This window comes from Marmota flaviventris, chromosome 7, assembly GCF_047511675.1.
Source record: "Marmota flaviventris isolate mMarFla1 chromosome 7, mMarFla1.hap1, whole genome shotgun sequence".
Taxonomy (NCBI): domain Eukaryota; kingdom Metazoa; phylum Chordata; class Mammalia; order Rodentia; family Sciuridae; genus Marmota; species Marmota flaviventris.
The window spans coordinates 97,019,073-97,043,814 of NC_092504.1; the positions used below are offsets into that span (position 1 = coordinate 97,019,073).

A 24,742-nucleotide genomic window follows, 5' to 3' on the forward strand; every position below is an offset into this window, starting at 1 on the left:
GTCAGGGCCCTGTTGGAAGGGAGAAGAGAACTCTGTGGGAGTTAGAGACCAGGAAAAACCTGTTCTTGAAGGAGTCTGAGGAATGAGACCAGAAGTTCTGGGGGATGGAAACAGTGAGATAGAGATAGAATAGAGACTCAGAGATTCAGAGACACAGAGTGGCACAAAGAGTCAGAGTCACAATTATCAAAGAACTGTACACAGATATATAGAAAGAGACATAAAAACAAAAACAGATAAAGGCCCACAGGCTCATGCAAACAGCCAACGATACTAGAAACAGTGACTTAGGACACACACATACAGACCCAGTGAACTGGAGATGCAGGCAGAGAACCACAGGTAGGTAGGCGTAGGGGCAGACTTATAGAGCCTATCCGGAGATGGGTCGGCACATCCAGAGAAGCCTGTGACTTGGAGTGACCTGAGGGATAGACATGGCCACTGACTTGAAGGAGGAGTGGAAATTGCATCTCGTCACAACAAAGGTCCTACTCAATTCCCAGCAGCACGCACAGGGGAGGAATGGCTACAAGACCCAAAGAGCATCATGAATCCTGGTGGTTGGGTACAGGAAATGCCTGGTTTGGACTAGAAAAAACATTCCACAAATAAGAATCTGAGAAGGCCTAGATGGGATGGGCAGGGATTCAAAACCAGAGATTCTTAGCAGGGATTTGTGGGGAAGGGGCTTTGAATGAAATCTAGTTGACTCTTCACTTAATGATTGCTAAGTGATTATTAAGTGATTACTCTTGTACCCTATATTTCATAAAATGTTAGTTCTGAGTTTATTGTCTTTGGTTTGTGGTTGCCAGACAACCTGCCATTGTGGGTTAGTACAGGAGACAGAGAAAGACACTTTCAAGAAGCTACAGCTGCAGGAAAGAGTCCCAGTCTTGGGGGATGTAAAAAATACAGTCAGATCCTTGTTTTACTGGTTACCTCTTCGCTAGTCTGTGGTTCAGATGATACCTCTAACTGATGTCAGTTTATCCCATCAGTAAAAAGTGTTGGCATGAGGGGCCTGAATGCTTCTGGGGTGATGAATGCAAATCCATTACCAGGTTGGTGTGGTGGACAGCTCATGGGCTGGAGTCAGGAGTCTTGAGTTCTGGCCTTGGCTTCGACTCAACTTGTAGCAATTCAACCAACACTTAAACATCTGCTCTTTGTCAAGTGGTAGGCCAGGATAGAGAGGACAAAGATGAATAACCTACATTTCTGCTCAGTTCCTAAGGGGTTCACCTCAAAAGGAGAAGGGAAACAGATGGCCAAACCCCTTAGCACCTCAGGATTAACATCTGCAAAATGGCTCCAATTTTATTTGGTGAATCAATCCAAAACACTAAGTACCAGTAGCAAATAAAAATAGAACAGTAACATGGAACCCAGGCAGCTCTAGAAATTTATAGTGATAAAACAAAGAACAAATTTAAAAATTCTTGTGTGAGACATTAAGGTTTTCAAAATATCTTTGATTTCATTTTGAAAAAATACACAAAAGCAGAACCAGTTTTGTTTGGATGTTAATCTCTTATCATTCTTAGCGTAATGGAATTACTGGTTTCCGCTCCTGTTCCTTCCTTGCTGTTCCAGATCAATTTTTACTCTAGTTTCTCATTCACCAATCTGTAAACTGCCTAATTAGATTTCTTGGCTCTGGACCACTGCCACCTATATGCTCAACTGCCCAAAATTAATCTATCTCACAATAAAACATGATGACCATGGAATTCCACATGCCTGCAAATATTCCATATTGTTCATTGACAAATCTATTTCAGGCCCTCTTGAATCTGGACCAACTTAAAAATCCAAACTTTGACACAGGGCTGCAGGTTGGCCCAAGATGGGAACCCACAACTGCTCTGAGACAGAGAAGGAAATGAAAAGTATACAACCAGGAAGCAAGAGCAATATTATGCACATAGTACTGCCACAGTGTTGCAATTCAATCTGTGTGTGTCAGTGAGTGTGTATGTTCACAGAAAAATATTTTTACAAAACTGGAAATAATTGGACAATATAATTTAGTTGCTAGAACATGGTTGATATTTTTTAATGCATTATTCCTTTAGTTTTTGATAATGAATATATATTATGGCAATTTTAACTGTTTATTGTGAATAATTTTAGATATACAAGAAAGTAGAAAATAGTATAAATAGTAAAATAGACAATGCCCACATTTAAATAAAATCAATGCTTCAGATAGGGAGGGTTTTTGTTGTTTGCTTTTGCCATCCTAGGATCAAACCCAGGACTTCACTCATGCTTGGCAAATGCTTTACCATTGAGCTACACCCCCAGGCCCCATAGTTTAGTTAGAATAATTTTGTTGTTGTTGTTGTTTTTGTTTTGTATGGGGGATTGGACCCAGGGCTGGTTTACCACTGAGCTACATCACCAGCCCATTTATTTTTTACCTTGAAACATGGTCTCACTAAGTTGCTGAGGTCAGCTTCAAATTTGCAATCCTTCTGCTCCCAAATCGCTGGGGTAGGAGGCATGCATCCCACTACGCCAGACTAGTTATAATAGTTTGTAACTTTTTGCCATGTTTTTGTTTATCTACATATCTTTTGATAAACAGCTTGAAATTACAGACATCAGGCTACTTTAACCCTAAATAATTCAACGTGTGTCTCTAACAAGTAATATTTTCTTACATCATTGATATCAAGATGAATTAGACGATGGCTCTTCTGCTTTCCTCAGGCGTAACTGGTTTTAAACAGAGAAGTGGGCAGGCACCAGTGGCAGGGCCTCCGGGGGACCCAGACCACAGAGGAGCTGGAGGTGAGCTAGACAGGGAGCTAAGACCCTGCCCATTCACGTACCCCATAGCTAGTTTCAATCAGGTCCACTTTAGGAGGAAGAGCCAGAAGTTTATGGCCTCGAAATAGGAATTTAGCCTATTTATTTATTTAGCCTAAGGGGAATTGTAAAAGACAGAAATTAATCCAGGGCTTAAAAAGAAAAAAAGGTCCAAGAGTCCATTAAGAAAATAGAAGTACAAGGGGGAAGATGGGGTGGAAGCTCCTCACAGAGCGAGGTGGGACTGGTCCAGACGGGTCCCAGGGACTGGGTGGCCTGAAGCTTTGTGGGCTCCTTCTATTTTCTCGGTGGCATGTTTGCCACTTATACTCCTTGACTCTTGGGGGTTTTTGTCCTTTTTTTTTTTTTTTGTATCAAATGTCACCATTTCTGACTTCAACTGACAAACAAGACCATCTTCTCTGCTTCCAGTGATCTTCCATACCACCACAGGGAGCATTTTCTCTGGCCACTGCTGGGGCCCCCCAGCCCACACTGCAGAGCATTCTAACTACGCCTGCCTTGCCTCCTGTCGCCGCACAGATATTTTTCCCTTATTTCAGTCTCCCCATGGTGCCTTGCCTAGTGTCCCCATTCAACAGGTGACCCACAGGAGAGAGGAAGACTGGAGAGCAGCCCCGCCCACTGTGGAGAAGGGGGGGGGGGGCATGGATTTCCATGAGTAAGGAGAAGGAAGTCACCCACCAAGGAACAGAAAACACAAAAACTGAAGTGGAAACTCAATTAACTCAAGAGGAGCGCCTACTGCATACTAGTTACATACTACCAACAGCGCAGAAGAATCACCTTCCATTTTTAGAATCCAAGATGACAGAATTTTCACAGAAAGGGAACTTTGTAGATTCCTTTAGAGTGTGTTTAAGGTTAACTGGAGGTGACATAACATTTTAAATTTTTAAACAGCTCCCTGTATTTCTATTAGAGAAACAGGCCATATAATTCCAGAAGCTAAAAATTACAGCTTAAAAAAACATAAGTCCTTATACACAGAATTTGTCTGTGTGTGTGTGTGTGTGTGTGTATGTATGTATGTATATACATTTTTCTTTTTTTTAAAGGAATATGATAATCTCTAAAGCAGCTGTAGTGTTTCCTTTAGGTTTGGAAATGACAGTTGTATTAGTTTCATGGAAGGATTAGCCAGCTTCTGGGCTTCACTATGATCTTTGGTCTAGGGCCAGAGTGGTACCCTTGTGATTTAAACTGTGAGGGGCAGAGGGCTTTTCTTGGTAGTTTGTGGCTAAAAGTAACTTAAGGAAGTCTGACAAACTGACATAACGTCAGCCTTTCCTGTCTTTTGCTTTCCAAATTGTTTCTGGTGAAGGACCTGCTCTTGAAATATTCTTATATCTCAAGCAAATTCATGGAAAGCTTAATCTATATACATCTTAACCTTTGCTGATATTTTCATTTATGTACCTTAAGTTGCCATGCCAACTGTTGTTCTTCCTACTACCAATTAAAATCATTGGAAACTCATCATCATCCTTTACTCAGAATCTGTCTTCAAAACAGGAATCTTCTAACTGCACACCCCACCCCCACCCCCGCCAATCTGGGGCTGAGAAGACCACCAGGAAACCTCCACTAGTTCTTCTATGCTGTTCTCTTAGGGCTCTATGTTATTCTTGTCCAGCTGATCCAACCCAGCTAGCTGGGATGTTCTAGCATCTAACACGGGCTGCTTTGTGTAGGCATCTTCAAAGTTTGGCTCGTTTTTTTTTTTAAATATATTTTTATTTGTAAATGGACACAATATCTTTATTTTATTTATTTATTTTTATGTGATGCTGAGGATCGAACCCAGTGCCTCATGTGTGCAAGGCAAGTGCTCTACCACTGAGCCCCAGCCCAGCCCCAAAGGTTGGCTCTTAATCCATTACAAAATAAGACTGGAAGAACTGGATGCAGAGCGCTCACTAGTCCCCATCCTCCTTTCTAGTGGGGAACAGAAGTAGCCAGCGGGGATGGTGGGGGGTCCTGGGGGTCCTGGGCAAGGGGAGCTGCCAGATCCATTTGGCCACTTGGGTCTGGCCAGAGGCTGCAGAGACCAGGGGAAGGGGGTTGAATGCAGCCTCCATCACTGCACCAAATCCCTGTCTTGATTTTGAAAGTAGAGAAGACCTGACCACAATCTCTGTCTGCTTCTTACCCACAGTTGTTCACACTGGTGGCACATTAGGGAACAGGCCTCACCCCCTCCCCACTCCCCCTAATCCCACACCATTAAAGTATAAGTGAAACTGAGCCACAGTTTAGGACAGGTTTTTTTTTCTCCCCTCTTCCTCCTTCGCTTTTCGGTACAGTAATGCACTTAGGCTGAAAGAAAATAAATGCTTTTGGACTGACACTATAAATGAGACAGGGATGGAAATGCATCTGAGTTGCTTGATTTAGGGACTTGAGAGAATAATAATCCTGTGCTCTAAGCAAGTGACTTGGAAAGAAAATGATGAATTTACTTCAGCTCAGGGTTCAATTTACAGAACTTATATATTCTAGAGCTTGAAGAAAAATAGAACTAAGACTGATATATGCTTTTTTAAAATAATTTAACCACTAAATTATGTGTATAGCTATCAAAAATATAACATAAAATTTACCAAACTACTCAAATAACCTACTGAAAATAGTTAAAAACTTAAGTCATTAAAGTCAGATACCTTCCTATTATTACGTGTTGTTGTTGTTATTATTATTATTTATTTGTTTCCAGGAATTGAACCTAAAGGGAGTTAACCACTGAGCAACATCCCTCAGCCCTTTTTACTTTTGGCCCAGGGTCTCACTAAATTGCTTAGGGCCTCCTAACGTGCTGAGGCTGGCTGTGTACTTTCAAGCTCCTGCCTCAGCCACTGTGGCCCCTGAGATTATAAGTATGTGCTGCCAAGCCCTGTGTCACTATTATATATAATTAAAATGCACCAATGAAAATAAATAATTTTTAAAAAATAAAACCATCTACCTTTTATCTATCAATTACATGACATCATTTTTTATGGAGTTTTTTAAAAAACTGAATTAATCAGAAGGTTTGATCCAGACAATACCCTCAGTAAGTTAAAGCTTCAAAGAACAAGTTTCATTTAGATTCACAATTCTGTCAAAGGCAACAAGTCATTGTCAGGATTATTTAAATTATTACCTATGAAAAGCATATCAGTGATGTGCTAGAAGGCTAAATACTGGCTCAGGTTAATCGTAAAATATTTGATTTGCAAATATTAAATATTAATATTAAAAATATTAAACCCTTGGCAGTTTGAACTTGTCCATTCCTTGGTAGAGGCAACTAGCTTGAGTTTGTCTCTATTGGGGAAATAGACAAACTGTAGAAATCAGGATTTTGTTTACTCCCCATCCTACCCTAGGGGAACCATGCTCCTGAGAGTTCTTCTGGTGGAATGAAAAAGTTCTAATGCTGATTTATGGTGATGGTTATATCACTCCTTAAAGTTAATAAAACTTATTGAACTATGCACTTGAAATGGTAAATTTTATGTATGTAAAATATACCTTAAGTAAGTTATTAACCAAAATGACCCCCCCCCCCCCGTAAAAAAACAAAACAAAACAACATTTATTAGTGATTTGAAGATTCAGGTACACACCCAACACACTTAAAGTAAATAATAAAACCACACTTACTCAATGCTTTTGAGAGTAAATATTCTATGCTGTGAGTCTCAGTCTCAGCCTCACTTTTGAATCACTTGGAAAGAAATGCTTTTCCCAGAGATACCAAGAATATTTGTCTGTTGCGTAGTCTGGGCACCAGGAATTTAAAAACAAAAACAAAAAAAAACTCCTTGGGTTGTTCTGGCGCATAGCAAAGATGGAGAACCACAGTGATAAGCAGTTTCCCCAGATAACTACAACCTGTAGTTTTGCCCATGTTTTTCTTTTAAAAAAAAAAAAACTAAAACTAAACTCAACTCATATGTTTAATGAATTTCCAGTTTTTCTGAAAAGAAGAAGTCTAGACACAAATGCACTTTTTTTTTTTTTTTACTTTTTTCTTTTCTTGGAGACTCTGGACTTAGTATCGAGTGTCTATTCTTTTTACAGGGAAGGAAATGTGGAGTTTATCTATAGTGTCTTCCTCCTGGCAGCACAGTGGTCTACAGGGACATCCTACAGTTCCTTTGACATCTACGTGTGCACCAATAGGACTCAAGCACAGATCTTGGGTTTAAGGATTTGTTTAGTTTAGGGCCAAAATTGAATATTTTCTCTGTCTCTCTTCTCCCTTGGGGTTTCTTACTACAGTGAGCTGTCAATAGATAACAAAACAGGGTGAAGCCTTAGAGCTTAATGATTCAATATAGTTTTGACACCCCAAGTCTAGCTTGAGCACTTCGATTTAGTGATACCTGTTTTAGATGCTCATGGAGGGGCGGGCCTTTACCTTTTCTCTTTGGAGATTCAATAGAGAAGGACAGAGATATTATGGAACTCTGACTTCCTAGTAGCAGGAGTTTCCCTTTTGAAAATTCTACCTAGTGCATCTGATTTGTCATAAGAAGGTAGATCAATTCTGAGACCTCAGTTTTAAAATCTAAAGATGGGAATTACTGCTGAGCATGATGTGCACACCGGTAATCTGGGTGACACAGAAGGCTGAGGTAGGAGGATGAACAGTCCCATCCCAGTCTCAGCAACTTAGCAAGACCCTGAATCAAAATAGAAAATAAAAAAGGCTCGGGATGTAGCTCAGTGGTAGAATGCCTCTGGATTCAATCCCCAGCACACACACACACACACACACACACACACACACACACACAAGGAAAGGAGTCACTGAGAAATTTCACAGTAATACAACACAAAAAGATACAATTCTTTTTCAGTTTTTCCTTGGTTAAAGACATGGCCCTTGGGATCCCAGCTTTGCCATTTCATTGATATTTGACATTGATGTTTGAAAGATAAGCAAGTTATTCAAACTTCCCTTTGGTGCTTGTTTTTATTCTTTGTAAGAAGATGACAACAGTTTCTATATTGTTGGGTTGTGAAGCTCTATCTAGAGCTATTGACCCAGGCAGAAGGTGCAGGTTTGGCCTCTTTGGAAATGCAGGTGTCAAAACCAGTCTCACAGGGTTATTCCCAGTACATTAGGTGGGAGGTCTGGTTTCTCTAGAAAATTCCCTTTTCTTCTCTTGTGTAATACTTGTTTCTTGAAGTAAATATCCTGCATGAGCTGTGTCATCTAGTCCCTCTTTAAAATAGAACTCTGATGACTCCACCTACCTACACTTACCTATTTGAGGCAGAAGTTTTATTCTGTTCTATTGGTATTTAAAAGGCTCAAAGTTGCCCCTACAGATATACATACAAGAAAGAACTCATGAATGCAGTGTGAGGAGAAAGAAACTAATGAGATTGGGGCAAAAACTTCCTCATTCTCTCTCTTTAGAAAAAGTCCCTCTCACTTACAGTAGGGTAGGCTTTCTGTTTACCTTACCAGCAACAGCCTGTCAACAGATCACTGTACAAAAGTCTTTAAGAGCACATTTATTTGTAAAGCAGAGCAATATCAAGGAAACTAGGCAACATCAACTCACACATCCCAATTCTGTCCCTATTTTTAAAGAATGTCCAATATTTGACTTTTGTCCCATGTTCTATGTTTATCTGCTTTCACATTTGGAAAAAATAATCTGTTTTTACAACAGAATTAGGCCCCTAAAGGGAAGATACCTGACACACACAGACAAATAAAGTGGCCAGTTTAGAAGACAGAGGTGGCAGAGAGAAAGAAAGAGCTAAGGATAATCATTAATTGAGCTTTCAGGATGGAGTAGGGGTTAAGTTCACCCAGAAAACACTTTGAAAAGAGGATTTTCTCTCTCACCCCAAGTCCTGAAGCAGCTCAGCGTCTCCATCTGATCTGCTCCACAGATCCAAGGGATCCTGGGTACTCATTTTCCCTTCTGGAAGTTCTGCTCTGCCCATTCGTGCCCTTCCGTCCGCCTGTGAAGCCCCTGCCAGGTGCTGTGGGGAAGAGGAGAGAGGGGCTCAGCTGCTCCTTAGACTCTTCTCCTCGGGTGAACTGGGAGCCTGCTGTGGCTGTGAGTCTCCAAACAGTGAGGAAGTGAAACTTGGTTACTCCTCCCACTGACTCTGCCACCCTGGCCCTGAGGCTCTGGCAGGAGTGTTCTGTCAGTCAGGAAGTATGCAAACTTAGGTAGCTACCTGGGACACCCACACACATCACCGGCAGGCAGTTTCTGTCAGAGACATAGAGGGGACCATCCACCTGGTACAGGACATTAGTTCAAACTCTTTCCATGAGGCCAAACTATAACTTCTGCCTAACACTATGGGCCAAACTATAACTTCTGGTTTTTAGGGAGAATGAATATACTCATTCACTCACTTTCCTTCTTTTCTCTCTTATGCACACAAGGAGCACTAAGGAAGCTTCCATGTCAGGAACATCTGTAGAGCTGGTGGAGAAATCAGAGTCAAACTATCAGTTCAGCCCTGAAGTGTACATTTTAACACTGTCTTGATATTTCTGCATAATCACTAAAACTTTCTGAAATACCCTTGATACTCAGCTTGGGACTACTCAGAGACATGTTTCTTCCATGAAAGAGGAATAGGGTGAAAAGAAGGTAGGAAAAAGTTATAGAGGTTATTCTTAAGTTCACCTAATGGGACATACTATAATTCACTGGACTTACACCTGGTATGTCTTTGTGTCTATATTTGTGTAATAGAGGAGAATTCTATTTGCCTGGATGTCTTAAAGGGTAACTGCAGAGACTCAATCCTTGGGAAATAGAACAAAGTTCAGTTATGAGTGAATAATATATGTTGCTTCTGTCCTTATCTCTGTATGTTACCTGCTGGAAAGAATGTGCTTTTGGGTGCTGACTCGTGTGTATGGTGTGTGTGTGTGTGTGTGTGTATGAGTGTGTGTTTGCCTACCCCTCCCCACCACCACCTCGCCATGACCTGACTAACTCAGGTTCACCAGGATGCCCTATAACTTATTTTTTCAGTGTGGTCTGAGAATTAGCAGCATTAGCCAGGTGAAGAGTGTAGAACTCAGGGTTTATCCAGTGTGTTAAAGTATGAGGAGGACTGCTTTGCTGGACAGACACCAAGACAGCAGTGTGGTTCCTAAAGGATTTAGATGCTCGCTAAAGGCTGTTCTGTACTTCTGTGTCATTCCACCCTTAAAATTCTTCCTTGTGACCTCTGTTTCCCATTGGTTTGTGCAACCCTGGCTTACTTTTCCTGAGTATCTAGGGAAAGCTTGGGTCGAGTAAGCTCTGATCACATGCACGTGATGGTACAACAACGTTTAAAATTCTTTTGGCTACAGGTTTTTCATAGAGGAATCAACTGTGCCCTTGAACAGAGGCCAGGGAGGTACCAAATGTGCACACAGTAGAGATAGGGGAACGGCCTGAGCACCAGATTTCCTGTTCCCTTTCTATAGCCCTTTGTTTAGTGTTTTAGTATCTATTTCGTTCCCATTTTAGCAAATTCTGTTTTTTTTTTTCCTCTTTGTTAACTTGTCTTTTGGGGGTGGGGAGGAAAGTAGCAGAATTTGCTCAGATGACCTCTTATTCTTTTTCAATTTTTTGCCTTCTTCTCTCCTTTAGCCATCCCATTTTACTGCCTTCTCCTTTGATGTCATCCCCCCATTTTGTCATTTTTTCTATTTTCCAGAGATCCTTCCCTTCTTTGCCACCCCCGCCCCACTCTCTACACATTTAGTATTTTAGCAGTACTATCTGCTATAGCATTACTGAATGGTTTCAACAAAATACTGGACTTTTGTAAAAAATATTTGGTAATGTGCTTTTACATTAGATTTTCAGATATTATAATTATTTTTATTAAAGAGACTTCAACTTTTGCTTTCATATCCCTTCCCAAGGTATATTTTTGAAAACCACATACTTCACTCGCTGTTTCAATAATCTCTTTTTCAATCCTGCTGATTCACAGCACTGAATTTTTCCATATTGGCCTTAGACACGAAATGGACATAAATGATCAAGTTCGTCTTAAAAATCTTGGAGCATCTTATTCTTTGTTGAAAAAAAAATGTGTGTTTGTATATGTTATATATATGAATTTATACACACATATATTTTTGTGTATGTACATATATGAGTACAAAAATATTCATATGTATGTTTGTGTGTATATGTGTATATATATGATGTATGTGTGTGTGTGTGTGTGCGTACACACTAGAGATCAAACACAGGAATTCACATTAGGCAAGTGCTCTACCCCTGAGCCACTTCCCCTGCTTTCTTTGTTGAAAAAATATTTTACTTATCAAGAAATGTTAGGGCTGGGGCTGGGGCTCAGTGGTAGTGCATTTGCCTGGCATGTATGAAGCACTGGGTCCGATTTTCAGCACCACATATTTTTTAAAAAAATATTTATTTTTTTTAGGTGTAGATGGACACAACACAATGCCTTTATTTTTATGTGGCGCTGAGGATCAAATCCAGGTCCCGCCTGTGCTAGGTGAGCGCTCTACCACTGAGCCATAATTCCAGCCCCTCAGCACCACATATTAATAAATAAATAAATAAATGTCTATCAACAGCTAAAAAAAAATTAAAAAAAAAGAAATGTTAGACCTGCCCTAGAATTACCATCACATTCAAATTATAAAAATTTTCATAAAAAATTAGAGAATTTGTGGAGAGTTATTTTGGGTATATTTGAACTTCATTAGAAGAAAGAGCTTCTGACAGTTGGTACCCCTCTAAGGATAAGTTTTGAAAAGAAACTTCTTCATATAGCTAAAGACTCTCTTGATCTTTTCCTAACTTATTTATCTCTACAGAAAGCTCAAATATTGCCATGTCTGCTCTTCACTTGCCTGCCATCAATGCCAGTCCTGCTCGAGCTCCCCGCAGAGTAGACCTGGTCCTCTTACCTCCCATGGTTGACTTTTTGCAGTTGACCAAATATGGCTTCTTCTTCTCTGTTACTTATGTAGGTGGGAAATAAAGGATATAATCTGAGAAGGAAAACCCTGGCTTGGGGTTACTATGGACCAAGTTGATTACAGCTCAGTGTTGAGGGACCTTCAGTCACTCACTGCCTGTTCTCTCCACCCATGAAACAGAAGAAATGTTTGTTTTGTATTCGAGTGGAACAGGGAACAGTAGAGAAAGAGAGAATTGACCATTGTTCTTCCCTTCCAAGTCAGCTCTCCAAAAGAAAGGCTTCCATTTCTCCTCTTAATTCTGTGACAAGTTCAGAACTGCCATATTGCTTTTAAGAAATGTGCCATTGACTGGAGTTGTGGCTCAGTGGTAGAGTGCTTGCCTGGTGTGTGTGAAGCACTGGGTTCTATCCTCAGCACCACATATAAATAAATAAATAAACAAACAAACAAATAAATAATCAATCGATCCATTGAAAACTAAAAAAAAAAAAGGCGACCAAAACAAAAACAAAGCCCACAAAATATGCCATGAAGTTTGACTTCAAATCATCACCTCTGTATTCTCTGTTGCAAATATGTGTTCACATCTGAAAGGTTAGTTCAATTGGTTGTTGTAAATTCCCTGGTCCCTGTTTCACTTTCTTCTTTGGTCCACATAAGCAGTACTAGTTTCTTTGTACGTTTGGATAAGGCTATCTGGATATGGCTGTAAGGCACCAACTTGAAGGTATAAAATTCACCCTAAACCTTCCTCTGCAGGGAGAGGAGGAAACTAGAAACAGAAATAAAGGGAGTTTCCTCAGAAAGGGAAAGGAAAAACATAAAGACTTTGGATTTTACCTTTCTAATATATTCTTTTTGCGGGGGGGGGGGGGCTGAGGGGATACCAGGAATTGAATTCAGTGGTACTCGACCACTGAACCATATCCCCAGCCCTTTTTTCTATTTTATTTAGAGAGGATCTCACTGAGTTGCTCAGTGCCTTGTTTTTGCTTAGACTGGCTTTGAACTCATGATCCTTCTGACTCAGCCTCTGGAGCTGTCGGGATTACAGGCATGCACCACCATACTCAGTCCCAATATATTCTTTACAAAATGATACCCCCCCCAAAAAAAGTGGATGTTTGTGTGCACTTTACATGTTGAAATCCTACCCCCATTGTTATACCATTAGCAGGTGGGGCCTTTAGGAGATGATTAGGTTATAAGGCGGAGTCTTCATGAATGAGGTTGGTGCCCTTATGAAAAGGACTCCAAGGAACTCTCTCAAACTCTTTCCACCATGTGAAGATACAGTGAGTATACAGCAGACTGCAGTCTAGAAGACGGCCCTCACCAGAACCTGAACATGATGGCACTCTTATGTTGGATTTACAGCCTCCAGAATTATGAGAAGTAAATATATGTTATTTAAAAGCCCAGTGTCTAAGGATCTAGGCACAGTGACTTGGGAGGCTAATGCAGCAAGATCATAGGTTTGAGGAACTTAGCAAGGCCCTGTCTTAATATAACCAAGCTTCAGCAACTTAGCAAGGCCCTGTCTTAATATAACCAATAATAATAATAAAAAAATCTGGGAATGTAGCTCAGTCGTAGAGCACCCCAGGTTCAAACACACACACACACACACACACACACACACACAGCTACCTAGTTGTACTACTTTGTTGTAATAGTCGAAACTGATGAAGATGCATGATTTTCTGAATGATTTAAAATTCTGAAAAAAAGTTCAGCTTGACCCATGGTGTGAGCTCCCAGATGCTCAGTAAATATTTCATAAAGGTTAATTTTAATCTTCAAGGAATAAAGGAGAGAAGCCGAGTGAAGACACCAGTTAGGCAGATGGATATCCAAGTGGTGCTGAGAGCTCCTTTGGGTCTTTGTGGGTTACGACTGATCACATGCCTCTGCTACGCCTGTCACCCCACTGTTCTAGCTGCTGTTCCCATAATTTCTCTCAGTAGTCATTCTACTTGCCTTAGGCCAATTTTTTTCCTCTGCTCACCCACATCGGCCATGTGATGTGCTGACCTGCTCTTGATCTCTGACATGTGGTTGAGTGTCTAGTCTCTGCTGCTGCATGTGGGATCCCATCACCACTTGCTTCTGGATTCCTCACCATTTGATAATTCTGTACTAGGCTGTCACAGGCCACATTCTGTCTACATTGGTGTCCTGACTGCTTTCTGATCTCCACATTCCTTGGGAAAGTAGCTGGGTCTGCGAGGTACTCTCCTTGTCTCTCTCTAAATATCTGTGTTCACTCATTTTGAGGGAGTGAAATGAGGATAATGGAATTCCAGAATCATGCAGCCTGGAGGAGACTCATTTTCTGAAATTAGTGAGTTTCGGCTATATGAGGACTGCCTTAGCACACGCACCTCCGGAGAGTTGGATCAGTCTTGGTTTGTCTGAAAATTCTCTCATATTCTAATCAGAACCACTCTTTAGGTCCTACTGTTGAGTAATATGGGATCATATCCGACTCCTTCCTTACATAGAAGGTTTTCTCCAAGTGGTGATTTTAAGCAACGGAATTCTGCTGAATTCATCGAACTATCAGTCATGTCTGTGTATGTCTAAGTCCAAACTTCAGACAGGAGTGTCTCAAATACCCTGAGGAAGGACTCTACCTGGGCAAGGAGCAGGGCTGGGAGGAAGTTGAAGAACTATGTCTCCACCCTTCACAGTGTGTCCTCAGTTGTACCACAGCCCAAAGACCATTTTGACAAGCGATCTGGGTATTTCATCATTTTTCTTCTTCTCCAAGATGAATAAACTGTTTAATTTTAGTACCATATAGAATCTATGTGGGGGGGCCGGGGTTGTGGCTCAGTGGTAGAATGCTTGCCTAGCATGAGTGACGCACTGGGTTTGATCCTGAGCACCACATAAAGATAAAACAATTAAAATAAAGGTATAGTGTTCATCTACAACTAATATATATATATATATATATATATATATATATATATATATATATATATATATATATTTTAAAGAATCTATGTGCTTTTGTTACCTTCTCTTTCTGCTTAGAATGTTCTTCTCCTATGCTGTGGTTGGCCAACTCCTTTTTCATTTTCAACCCTCAGCCTCAGTTTTACCTTGTCTCATGATTATGTTTGACCCTCTCCTTTGCAGATTGGGTTAGGTGACATTCCATATTGCTAAGCCTCTCTACTGCCATCATGTACCCCATGTATCTTTATTACATTTTTGCCACTCTATTGAGATGAAACTTTTTTTTTTATTGATGTATGTGGGACCGCCCTCCGACAGGGGTTGAGGAGAATCACTAGACCAGCTAGTGAGTGTCTCCGGGCTGAGCAAGAGGGTAAGTGTTGCGACCCGGCCCTCCACCCAGCTTGGCAAAAATCACACCGAGTCGGGAGTTGAGTCAGCCGAGATGGTGCAGCAACTCAGTTTATTGTGGAGGGAGAGGACTTATATAGAGAGAGGAGAAGGGAGGTGGGGGCAAAGGCAGGGGCCAATCAGAGATCGGAGAGTCCCCCAGGTTGGGGTAGCCTAGGCACCCCAGTTACAGAAACAGAGCCCCGTTACCTTAGTTACAGAAACAGAGCCCCATTACCCCAGTTACAGAAACAATACCCCATTAGATATGTGTGCCCCATTGCTGGGGAGTTATTCTTTGTGTTTGTGGAAGCCATATCTTGGGGCTGCTCAGGCACGTATATGGAAGCCATTTCTCAAGCTCTAACTGTCATGTACATGGAGAATCACAAAACCAGAATCATAAGACTGGGGATTTCTTTTTTCCCAGCGATTGCACTTCCGTGGTCAGCAGAGGTCCCAACAGATGTACTCCTTAGGATGGAACTTTATTACATAGACTGAATGAGAACTTAAGGAAGTTTGGTTCTTTTTTATGGGCCACTCAGTGCAGACTTCCAGAGGAGAAACAGCTCAACAACTATCATTGAATTCACGAAAAAGACTTTCTGAAGGTTTTGGTTAAAAATCTAAAATTGGGCTATTTTTTTTTATTTTGGAAGTTTATCAGTTTGATCATTCTAGAAAGTAGGTGTTTAGATGGAATTAAAAGCACAGGAGATTTATTGGGTGGAAATGGCCATGAAGATAGAGGAAAGAAGACAGGGAGAGCCTCAGATCCCAGTGTATTAATTTCCTAGGGCTGTCATTGTAAGGGAGCCCTATACCTTTCACAAGGGTCACGCTGACACTCCTAGAACAAAAGACAGATTAATAAGAGAAAAGCATTAACAAATTTATATATCAAACTTTTAAGTGACATGGGAGCATTCAGAAATAGAGAGCAAAAGGCCCAAAGAAAATTTTATGCTAATTCTAAAAAAAAAAAAAGTGAATAGTTGTGAATAAATATGATTGGATGAAAAGGATATGATTAATGGTAATAAACTGAGGGCGGAGCATGGAGGGGGTGGACAAGCAAGGCTTATCTATTCGAGTTATTCTTGGTCTCTCTGGGTAGCATGCCTTTCCTCTGAGTATAGGCAAGACACCTGCCACACAAGGGTCTTATTATCTACTTTAATAAGAAAGATCAAAATGACCTTTCTAGATTTTAGGGTTTGCTTTAGAGGAGGAAGAAGACTATGGAACAGGAGGTTGGGAGAAGGTGAGAGAGACAGCTTATGATTTAGAGGCCCTCCTGTTTCCTTCAGTTCAAACACACTGAGCATGCCAAGGTAATGTATTGGGGGTATCATGTTCTGATCTCCAACACTATAACAAAGTAACACAAAATGGTTGGGTAAAAACAACAGAATTGTTTTGTCTCTAGTTCTGGAGGTCAAGAGTCTAAAATCCAGGTGTTGGGAGGGTTGGGTCCTTCTGGAGGCTCAGAGGAAGTGTTCTTCTCTCTCCTACCTTCTGGTGGTTGCTGGAAATCTTTGCTGATCTTTGGCTTGTAGATCCATCTCTTTACTCTCTGCCTATTTTCATACTACCATCTCTTCTCTGTTTCTTCACTTGGCCTTCTTTTAAGAATATAGGTTATTGGATTTAGGGCCCACCCTAATACAGTATAAGCTCACCTTAATTTCATCTGCAAAGATTCTATAAAGTCACATTCTGTGGAACCAGGCAGACATGAATTTCCAAGAGACACTAATCCAAGATCAATTGATTCAAGGTCAGAAACTATAAAGTAAAAAAAAAAAGTTATTGGGGAGGCTTAGGAATTGCAATTGGGAACACATGTTCAGATAGCTGTGAATCAATATTCTAAAGGAAGCTAGGAAAGTGGGTGCTTACATAGGTGAAAAGCCGTGAAACCATTACAATGTGATTCAGGTTTTGTTTTGTTATTGGTACTAGACATTGAACCCAGGGGTACTTTATCACTGAGCTATATCCCCAGTCTTTTTTAGTTTTTATTTTGAGAGAGGGTCTTGCTAAATTGCTGAAGCTGGTCTTGAATTTGTGATCCTCCTGTCCCAGCCTCCCAACTCACTGAGATTACAAGCTGTGCCACTGCACCTGGCATTATAATGTCATTAAAATTGTTTGAAGAGAAACTCTTATTGAAATTAAAAAAAAAAAAATGCAAGGGCTAGAGGGCTGTGTGACCAATGGAAGATGAAGGATGTGTATAGTTGGTAAAAATATCCCAAAACAAGAGTTTGATAACGTCTTGACACTCATCTTGCAGCTCTGGCACAGAGATACAAACACTCATATATGTACATACATCTGTAACCAGAAGGTGGAGGTGACCAAAATTCACATTCCAGAAAGCAGCCTGAGATACGTACAAGTCCTACTTCTTAAGAGCCTCCAGGCTGCATTTGGGAAAGCCCTCTCAGTGTTGCTTTCATGGAGATTTCCCTTTTGTCTTCACATCAGTATAAGCTGACACAAAAGAGAAGGAAGGGGAGGTGGGCAGAGAGGGCCCCAGACTTGGTCATGCCCGTGGGGAGTCGCAAAGCAAGAACAGAAGAGGAGTTTGCTTGCACAGGACACAGCCCCACTGTGTTCAGTCACTCGTTGGGAACAGCTAGGGACAGACTGGCCTTGGCATGAGTGGGTAGCTCATCTGAAGGTGCCTGTGGGCTCACCACACCCTTGGCCACAGGCTCTCTCTCAAAGGGAGATCTAAATGAGGAGGAGAAGTGCTGCACTCCATGAGTGCCACAGGGTGAAGGGACTTGAAAATACAGAGCTGTGTCCCCTGGCTTCAGAGTAACCGAGAGACTCCATTTCTAGCTTTGGTGCTGCAAGTGACTGCAGTGACCATGGGCCGATTTCCCAAGCCACTGGCTGCCCACGGCCAGAGAAGCTGTGTAATAGTCCTGGCTTTCCTGAGTCTCTCAGCTTGGCCGTCCAAGCATGTCAAACGATCAGCTCCATCTCCAGAGGCTCACCAAAGACATCTACCAGGAATAGAAAGCCAGTGGAATCTTCTCGACCTTCTCTTCTTCCTCCTCTTCCACTTTCGTTACTCAATCTTCAGTTCCATTCTCACTCCTCTTTCTCTTATATGAAATGTTTGTCCCATTCACTAATCCAGTCACTTAATTCCTGGTATTTTCTTCAAGTATGAGAAAGTACCACAGAAGTAATACTATTGCAGAGCTCACAAAGTCCAATCCAGGGAAGGAGGGGAAATCAAGAGTCCCCTAAGGGAAAGGAGAATTCTTGTCCCGCACCCAAGTTCCCTAGGAATCTCACTCTCACTGGAAAAAGCTCCATTCTCAGAACTGCCTGAGGGCCCATCAATTCACTCAACCAAGCTCCCTTGCCTCATCACTGGAAAAGGATCAACCTCCTAGCTTTGGGGGATTTTGTCCCAGTTCTTACCAGTATTTCCAGTGGCTTTGTTATTTAAATAGGGATATAAGTATTTTCTTCACAAATACCTGCTTCACGTTCTCTTCCAGCAAGCAACCCTCCCCTGCTTCCTTGCTCCTCCTTGAGCTTGGCTCATTTTTGTCCTGTGTCTTTGCAAATGCTTTTCCTATTCCTAGCTTTCCCGGACTCCAGATCTCACTGTGGCTCTCTCTCTCTCTCTCTCTCTCTCTCTCTCTCTCTCTCTCTCTCTCTTCATGCAGTTGTTTTGCTCAAAAATCACATTCTCAGAAAGGTTTCCTTATCCACCTTATCTAAAATGCCTCTCCTCCTGCCTCAAGGCTACCATTTCTTTTTCCCCTACTCTAGTTTTTAAAGCTCTCAGTGTTAGTAAATACTAAAATCTTCCGGGTTGGCTCTTTAATATCCAATTGCCTGTGCCCCAGGGTATCCCCCAGTCATCTTGGCCAATCTTGTCCCTCCCTGAATACCTGAGATCTTTCTGCTACTTGATAAGTTAAGGGGGCCTCTAGGACCCTGTTCCTGCACCATGGCCAACACTCACATCTGTTCTGATTCTTCTCTGCCTGTACTGTGCCGATTGCATGTTTAGCAGATATATTGATGTTTAATTTGCATGCTACAATGTTCATTTCCTGTGCAGTACGATTCAATGATTTTTAGAAAATTTGCACTCCCAGAAGAAGATTTTTAGAAAATTTGCCCTCTCAGAAGACTCCTTGTACCTATTTTCAGTCCAAACATCCTAAATACCCGTTCTGTTTGGCTCTGCCTGAGGTTTTATAGAATATTGACTTATTTTAAATATCTATATGTTCATCCATCTCCCATCCACAGGCTCTTCTGTTTTGCAGTGTGTCTTTGCCATTTCTTGCCAAGAGGTGATACATAATCCCCCTCCTTGAATTAGGTCTGGCCTCAGTGACTCACTGTGATGAACTGAATGTGGTGGGGGTCCCGGTGGTGTAACTTGGAAGGTGGATAGGAAGAAACTTGGTCTCTTGGTAAACTCCCAGTCCAGCGGTTTCCTTGGGGCATTTCCTCTGGGAACCTAAAGTTAGTACCAGAGTCCCCAGCCCCACAGAATGTTCCACAGGTGTGCTCGGTCAATGATCCCAGATGAGCTCAGCTCCAGCCATCCCAGTCCGAGTGCCAGACAGATTGAAGAAGCTTCCGGATGATCGCTGTCTCCCAGCCATTTAATCCACTCCAAGAAGTTCAAGTCTTGCCAGCTGAGGCCCCAGACATTGAAGATCAGAGACAAGTCATCTCTTCTCCTCTCTGTTTGAATTTTGGATCTAAAGAAAACATGTACATAATAAAATGTTGTTTTAAACAATAAAGTTTGGGATTGCTTGTTACCTGGTGATAGGTAGTGAAGACACTTGCTTATCACATGGTTCACAGCCTAGAATGTGAGCTCTAGGAGTGAGAGAGTTTTGAGAGTTTGGATTACTTATCCATGACAGTACTGTTATATGTCAACTTGCTGGGTCCCAGGGTACCTAGATATTTTATCAGACATTATTCTGAGTATTTTTGTAAGAATGTTTTTGGATGAAACTAACATTTACCTCAGTAGACTTTGAATATAGCAGATTGCCCTCCATACAGTGTATGGATCTCATCCAGTCAGTTGAAGATCCAAAGAGAATGAAATCACTAGCCTCACCTAAGGAACAAAATCCCCAGGAGAGCTGGGCACAGTGGCTCACGCCTATAATCCCAGCAGCTTCGGAGGCTGAGACAGTAGTGTTGAGAACTCAAAGCCAGCCTCAGTAACGGCAAGGCACTGAAGAACTCAGTGAGACCCTGTCTCTAAATAAAATACAAAAAAGGTCTGGGGATGTGGCTCCGTGGTTGAGTGCCCCTGAGTTCAATCCTCAATACCCCCCACCAAAAAAAAAAAATTATACTAATATCCCCAGGAGACGTCTTCAACAGGAGCTGGCCTGCAGACTTGAACTCTTGACTTTCCGATGTCTTTAGCCTGCTAGACTGCTCTGTGGATTTTGGACTTGCTAGTCTCCATGATTGCATGAGCCAATTCTTCATCACAATCTCTTCATATGTTGGCCTGTATATCTATGCCATTTATATCAATATTCACACTCACATCCACATCTTATTGGCTCCATTTCTCTGCAGAACCTTGACTAGGATATTATCCATGGGTCCTAAAACAGTGGCCCTTAACTGGGGCAATTTTGCCCCCCAGGAGACATTTGGTAGACTCTGGAGGCATTTTTGGTTGTCACATCGTGGGGAGCCTACTGGCATCTAGTGTGTAATATTGCTGAATACTAGACAGTCCCTACAACATGAAAAATATAAAAAGGGCTTGTCTGGGCTTCCTCAAGTGCATTTATTTTCTATAAGAGTATCCTAAAGGGGCTGGTTTGGCTCAGTGGTAGAGCACTTGCCTAGCATGTGTAGGCGCTGGATTCGATCCTCAGCACCACATAAAAATAAAATAAAGGTATTATGCCCAACTACAACTAAAAATATTTTTTAAAAATTTTAAAAAAGAGAGTATCCTAAAAACTATGATGCCACAAATTCACTAATAATACCTATGCAAAGTCACCTACCTAAAGAATAAGCTGAAATGAAATAAAAAGTCAGCCCTTCCAGAAATAACGGGAGGATCTGTAGTCCAAAGGGCAGAGGTCCTGCTTGTTTTAATAAAGGCCCAAGAGTGAATGAATACAAGCCCAAGAAACACTAACTTGAGATATTGAGGTCACTCTTCATTTGTGTCCACCTTGGATCCTGTGACCAAGCCTATTGTTGGCATTCAAGCAGTTCTTGGTGGTCACAAGAAGTCAGGCCGCTGGGTATTGAAACTATTTCCCCACAGGTGGTGTTGAAACAACTAAGCTCTGGCCTTGAGTAAGAAATACAATCACCCTCAGTGGCCATAGGTTATATTAGTCTTTTTCTTTTTTAAATATTATTTTTTAGTTTTGAATATTTTTTAGTTTAATATCTTTATTTTTATTTATTTATTTTTATGTGGTGCTGAGGATGGAACCCAGGCCCTCACGTGTGTGAGGCAAGTACTCTACCACTGAGCTACAACCCCAGCCCCCATATTAGTCTTTTTTTCAAAGGAAGAAATAACTAATGTATTTGACTAGATCAGAATTTAAAAATATTCAAAAGATTTTGAAAGGCCCAGAAAAAGAAATGTGTGATCAGTAAGGGGAAATTTACCCACAATCTTAAAAAAAAGGAATCTATAAATTATAAAGAGTAGCCATAATCACTTTTATTTGGATTCATAAACATGTTCATGAGGCAGAGCAAAATCATACGATTTTGTATTTTATTTTTCTTGTGTGTGTAACTGGAGATTGAACTCAGGGTTGCTCTACCACTGACCTATTTTCTACCCCATCCCTTTTTTATTTTTTAGTTTGAGACTGGGTTTTGCTAAGTTGCCAAGTCTGGCCTCAAACTTGCCATCTTCCTGCTTTAGTCTTATTAGACAATAGGGTTTCAAGTGTGTGCTACCATGTCCATCATATTTTTGTAATGGGAGTGGGAAAGGGGATTTAACTCAGGGGTGCTTTACTACTGAGCTACATCCTCAGTCCTTTTTATTTTCTATTTTGAGATGGGGTCTCACTAAGTTGCTGAGGCTGGCCTTGAATCTGTGATCTTCCTGCTTCAGCCTCCTGAGTCACTGGGATTACAGGGGTACATCGCCATGCCCAGCTGTAATTTACAAATAAGTGATAAAGTTAGAAATCAGTAATGTCATTTATTTATTTATTTACATGACTGTATATTTTGAAATATTATACATACATAGAATAAGTACAACTTGCTCCAATTAGGTCATATTAATGTGGTTGTACATTATGTAGAGTTATATTAGTCATCTATTTATTATGAAACTAGGAAAGATATACTCAATTCTACTCTCTTTCCTATTATCATCCCTTCTTCCTTTTCTTCATTCACCTTTGTCTAGTCCAATGAACTTCTATTCTTCTCCTCCCTTGTTGTGGGTTAGCATCCACATATCTGAGAGAATATTCTGCCTTTGGTTTTCTGGGACTGGCTTATTTCACTTAGCATGATATTCTGCATCCACTTATCAGCAAATGCCATAATTGCTTTCTTATTTGGGGCCGAATAATATTTCATTGTGTATATAAACCACATTTTCTTTATTCATTCATCTATTGTAGGGCACCTAGGTTGGTTCCATAGCTTGGCTATTGTGAATTGAGCTGCTATAAACATTGAAATGACTGTGTCACTGTAGTATGCTGATTTTAAGTCCTTTGGGTATAAACTGAGGAATGGGACAACAAGGTCAAATGGTGAGTCTATTCCAAGTTTTCTAAGTTATCTCCATACTTCTTTCCAGGGTGGTTGTACCAATTTGTAGTCCCACCAGCAATGTGTATGTGCTTGTATTCTTAATAATTGCCATTATGACTGGAGTGAGATGGGGTTTTTAGCATGGTTTTGATTTGCATTTCTCTAATTGCTAGAGATGTTGAACATTTTCTTTTCACGTTTTTTTTTTTTTCCATTTGTATTTCTTCTGTGAAATGCCTGTTATTTCTTTAGCCCATTTATTGATTGGATCATTTGTGTTTTTGCTGTCAAGTTTTTTTATATTCCTTGTATATCCTGGAGATTAATGCTCTGTCTGAAGTGCTGGTGGTAAAGATTTTCTCCATTCTGTTCACATTCTTGATTGTTTCCTTTGCTGTGAAGAAGCTATTTAGTTTGAATCCATCCCCATTTATTGAGTCTTTTTTTTATTATTAGTTGTTCAAAACATAACATAGCTCTTGACATATCATATTTCATACATTTGATTCAAGTGGGTTATGAACTCCCATTTTTTCCCCGTATACAGATTGCAGAATCACATCGGTTACACATCTACGTTTTTATATATCGCCATACTAGTGTCTGTTGTATTCTGCTGCCCTTCCTATCCTCTACTATCCCCCCTCCCCTCCCCTCCCCTCCCATCATCTCTCTCTACCCCATCTACTGTACATTTATTGAGTCTTGATTTAACTTCTTGCGCTTTAGGAGTCTTTTTGAGGAAGTCTGTTCCTAAGCTGACATGATGGAGAGTTGGGCCTACATTTTCTTCTAGTAAGTGCACAGTTTGTGGTCTAATGCCTAGTATTTGATCCATTTTGAGTTGAGTTTTGTCTAAAGTGAGAGATAGAGGTTCAGTTTCATTCTAATACATACACATCTCCAGTTTTCCTAGCACCTTTGTTGAAGAGGCTATCTTTTCTCAAATGTATGTTTATGGCACCTCTATCTACTATGAGATAACTGTATTTATGTGAGTATGACTCTGTGTCTTCTAATCTGTTCCATTGGTCTTCATGTCTGTTTTTGTACCAATACCATGTGGCTCTGTAGTATTATTTAAAGTCTGGTATTGTGATGCCTTCTGCTTAACTTTTCTCACTGAGAATTACTTTGGCTATTCTGAGTCTCTTACTTTTCCAAATGAATTTCATGACTGCTTTCTCTATTTCTATGAATAATGTTTCAGAACCTAATAGGAGTTGCATTAAATCTATATAGTGCTTTTGGAAGTATGGCCATTTTGACAATATTAATTCTGCCTATCTGAGAACATGGGAGATTTTTCCATCTTCTAAGGTCTTCTTCAATTTCTTTCTTTAGAGTACTATGATTTTCATTGTAGATGTCTTTCACCTCTTTTGTTAGATTTAAAAAAATTTTTTTTGAGGCTATTGTGAATAGGATAGTTTTCCTACTTTCTGATCATCTTCTGTATTTCATTGGTGTCCATGATGATATTTCCTTTTTCATCTTGAATTTTAGTAATTTGACATTTCTCTCTTTCTCTTTATTAGCTTGATTAAGGATCTGCCAATTTAATTATTTTTTTTCAAAGAACCAACTATTCGTTTCATCAATTTTCTGAATTTTTTTTTTTTTTGCTGTTTCAATTTCATTAATTTCAGCTCTGATTTTAATTATTTCCTGTCTTACTGCTTTTGGTGTTGATTTGTTCTTCTTTTTCTAAGGCTTTGAGATGAAAAATTAAGTTATTTAATTGGTGCCTTTTTAAAGAATGCGCTCAATGCAATTAACTTTCCTCTTAGAAACACCTTTATAGTGTCCCAGAGA

The 24,742-nt window shown here is 40.5% G+C and overlaps 1 protein-coding gene across 1 annotated transcript in view; it reads right to left on the reverse strand.

Moving 5' to 3' along the window:
* Positions 1–8,940, reverse strand: part of Dapp1 (dual adaptor of phosphotyrosine and 3-phosphoinositides 1) — a 50,279-nt gene extending 41,339 nt beyond the window's left edge. Inside the window, exon 1 of the mRNA XM_027935376.2 lies at positions 8,696–8,940. Coding sequence (XP_027791177.1) covers positions 8,696–8,796 — 101 coding nt within the window. The 5' untranslated portion in view covers positions 8,797–8,940. The remainder of the gene's footprint in view (positions 1–8,695) is intronic.
* Positions 8,941–24,742: the final 15,802 nt, after the last annotated feature.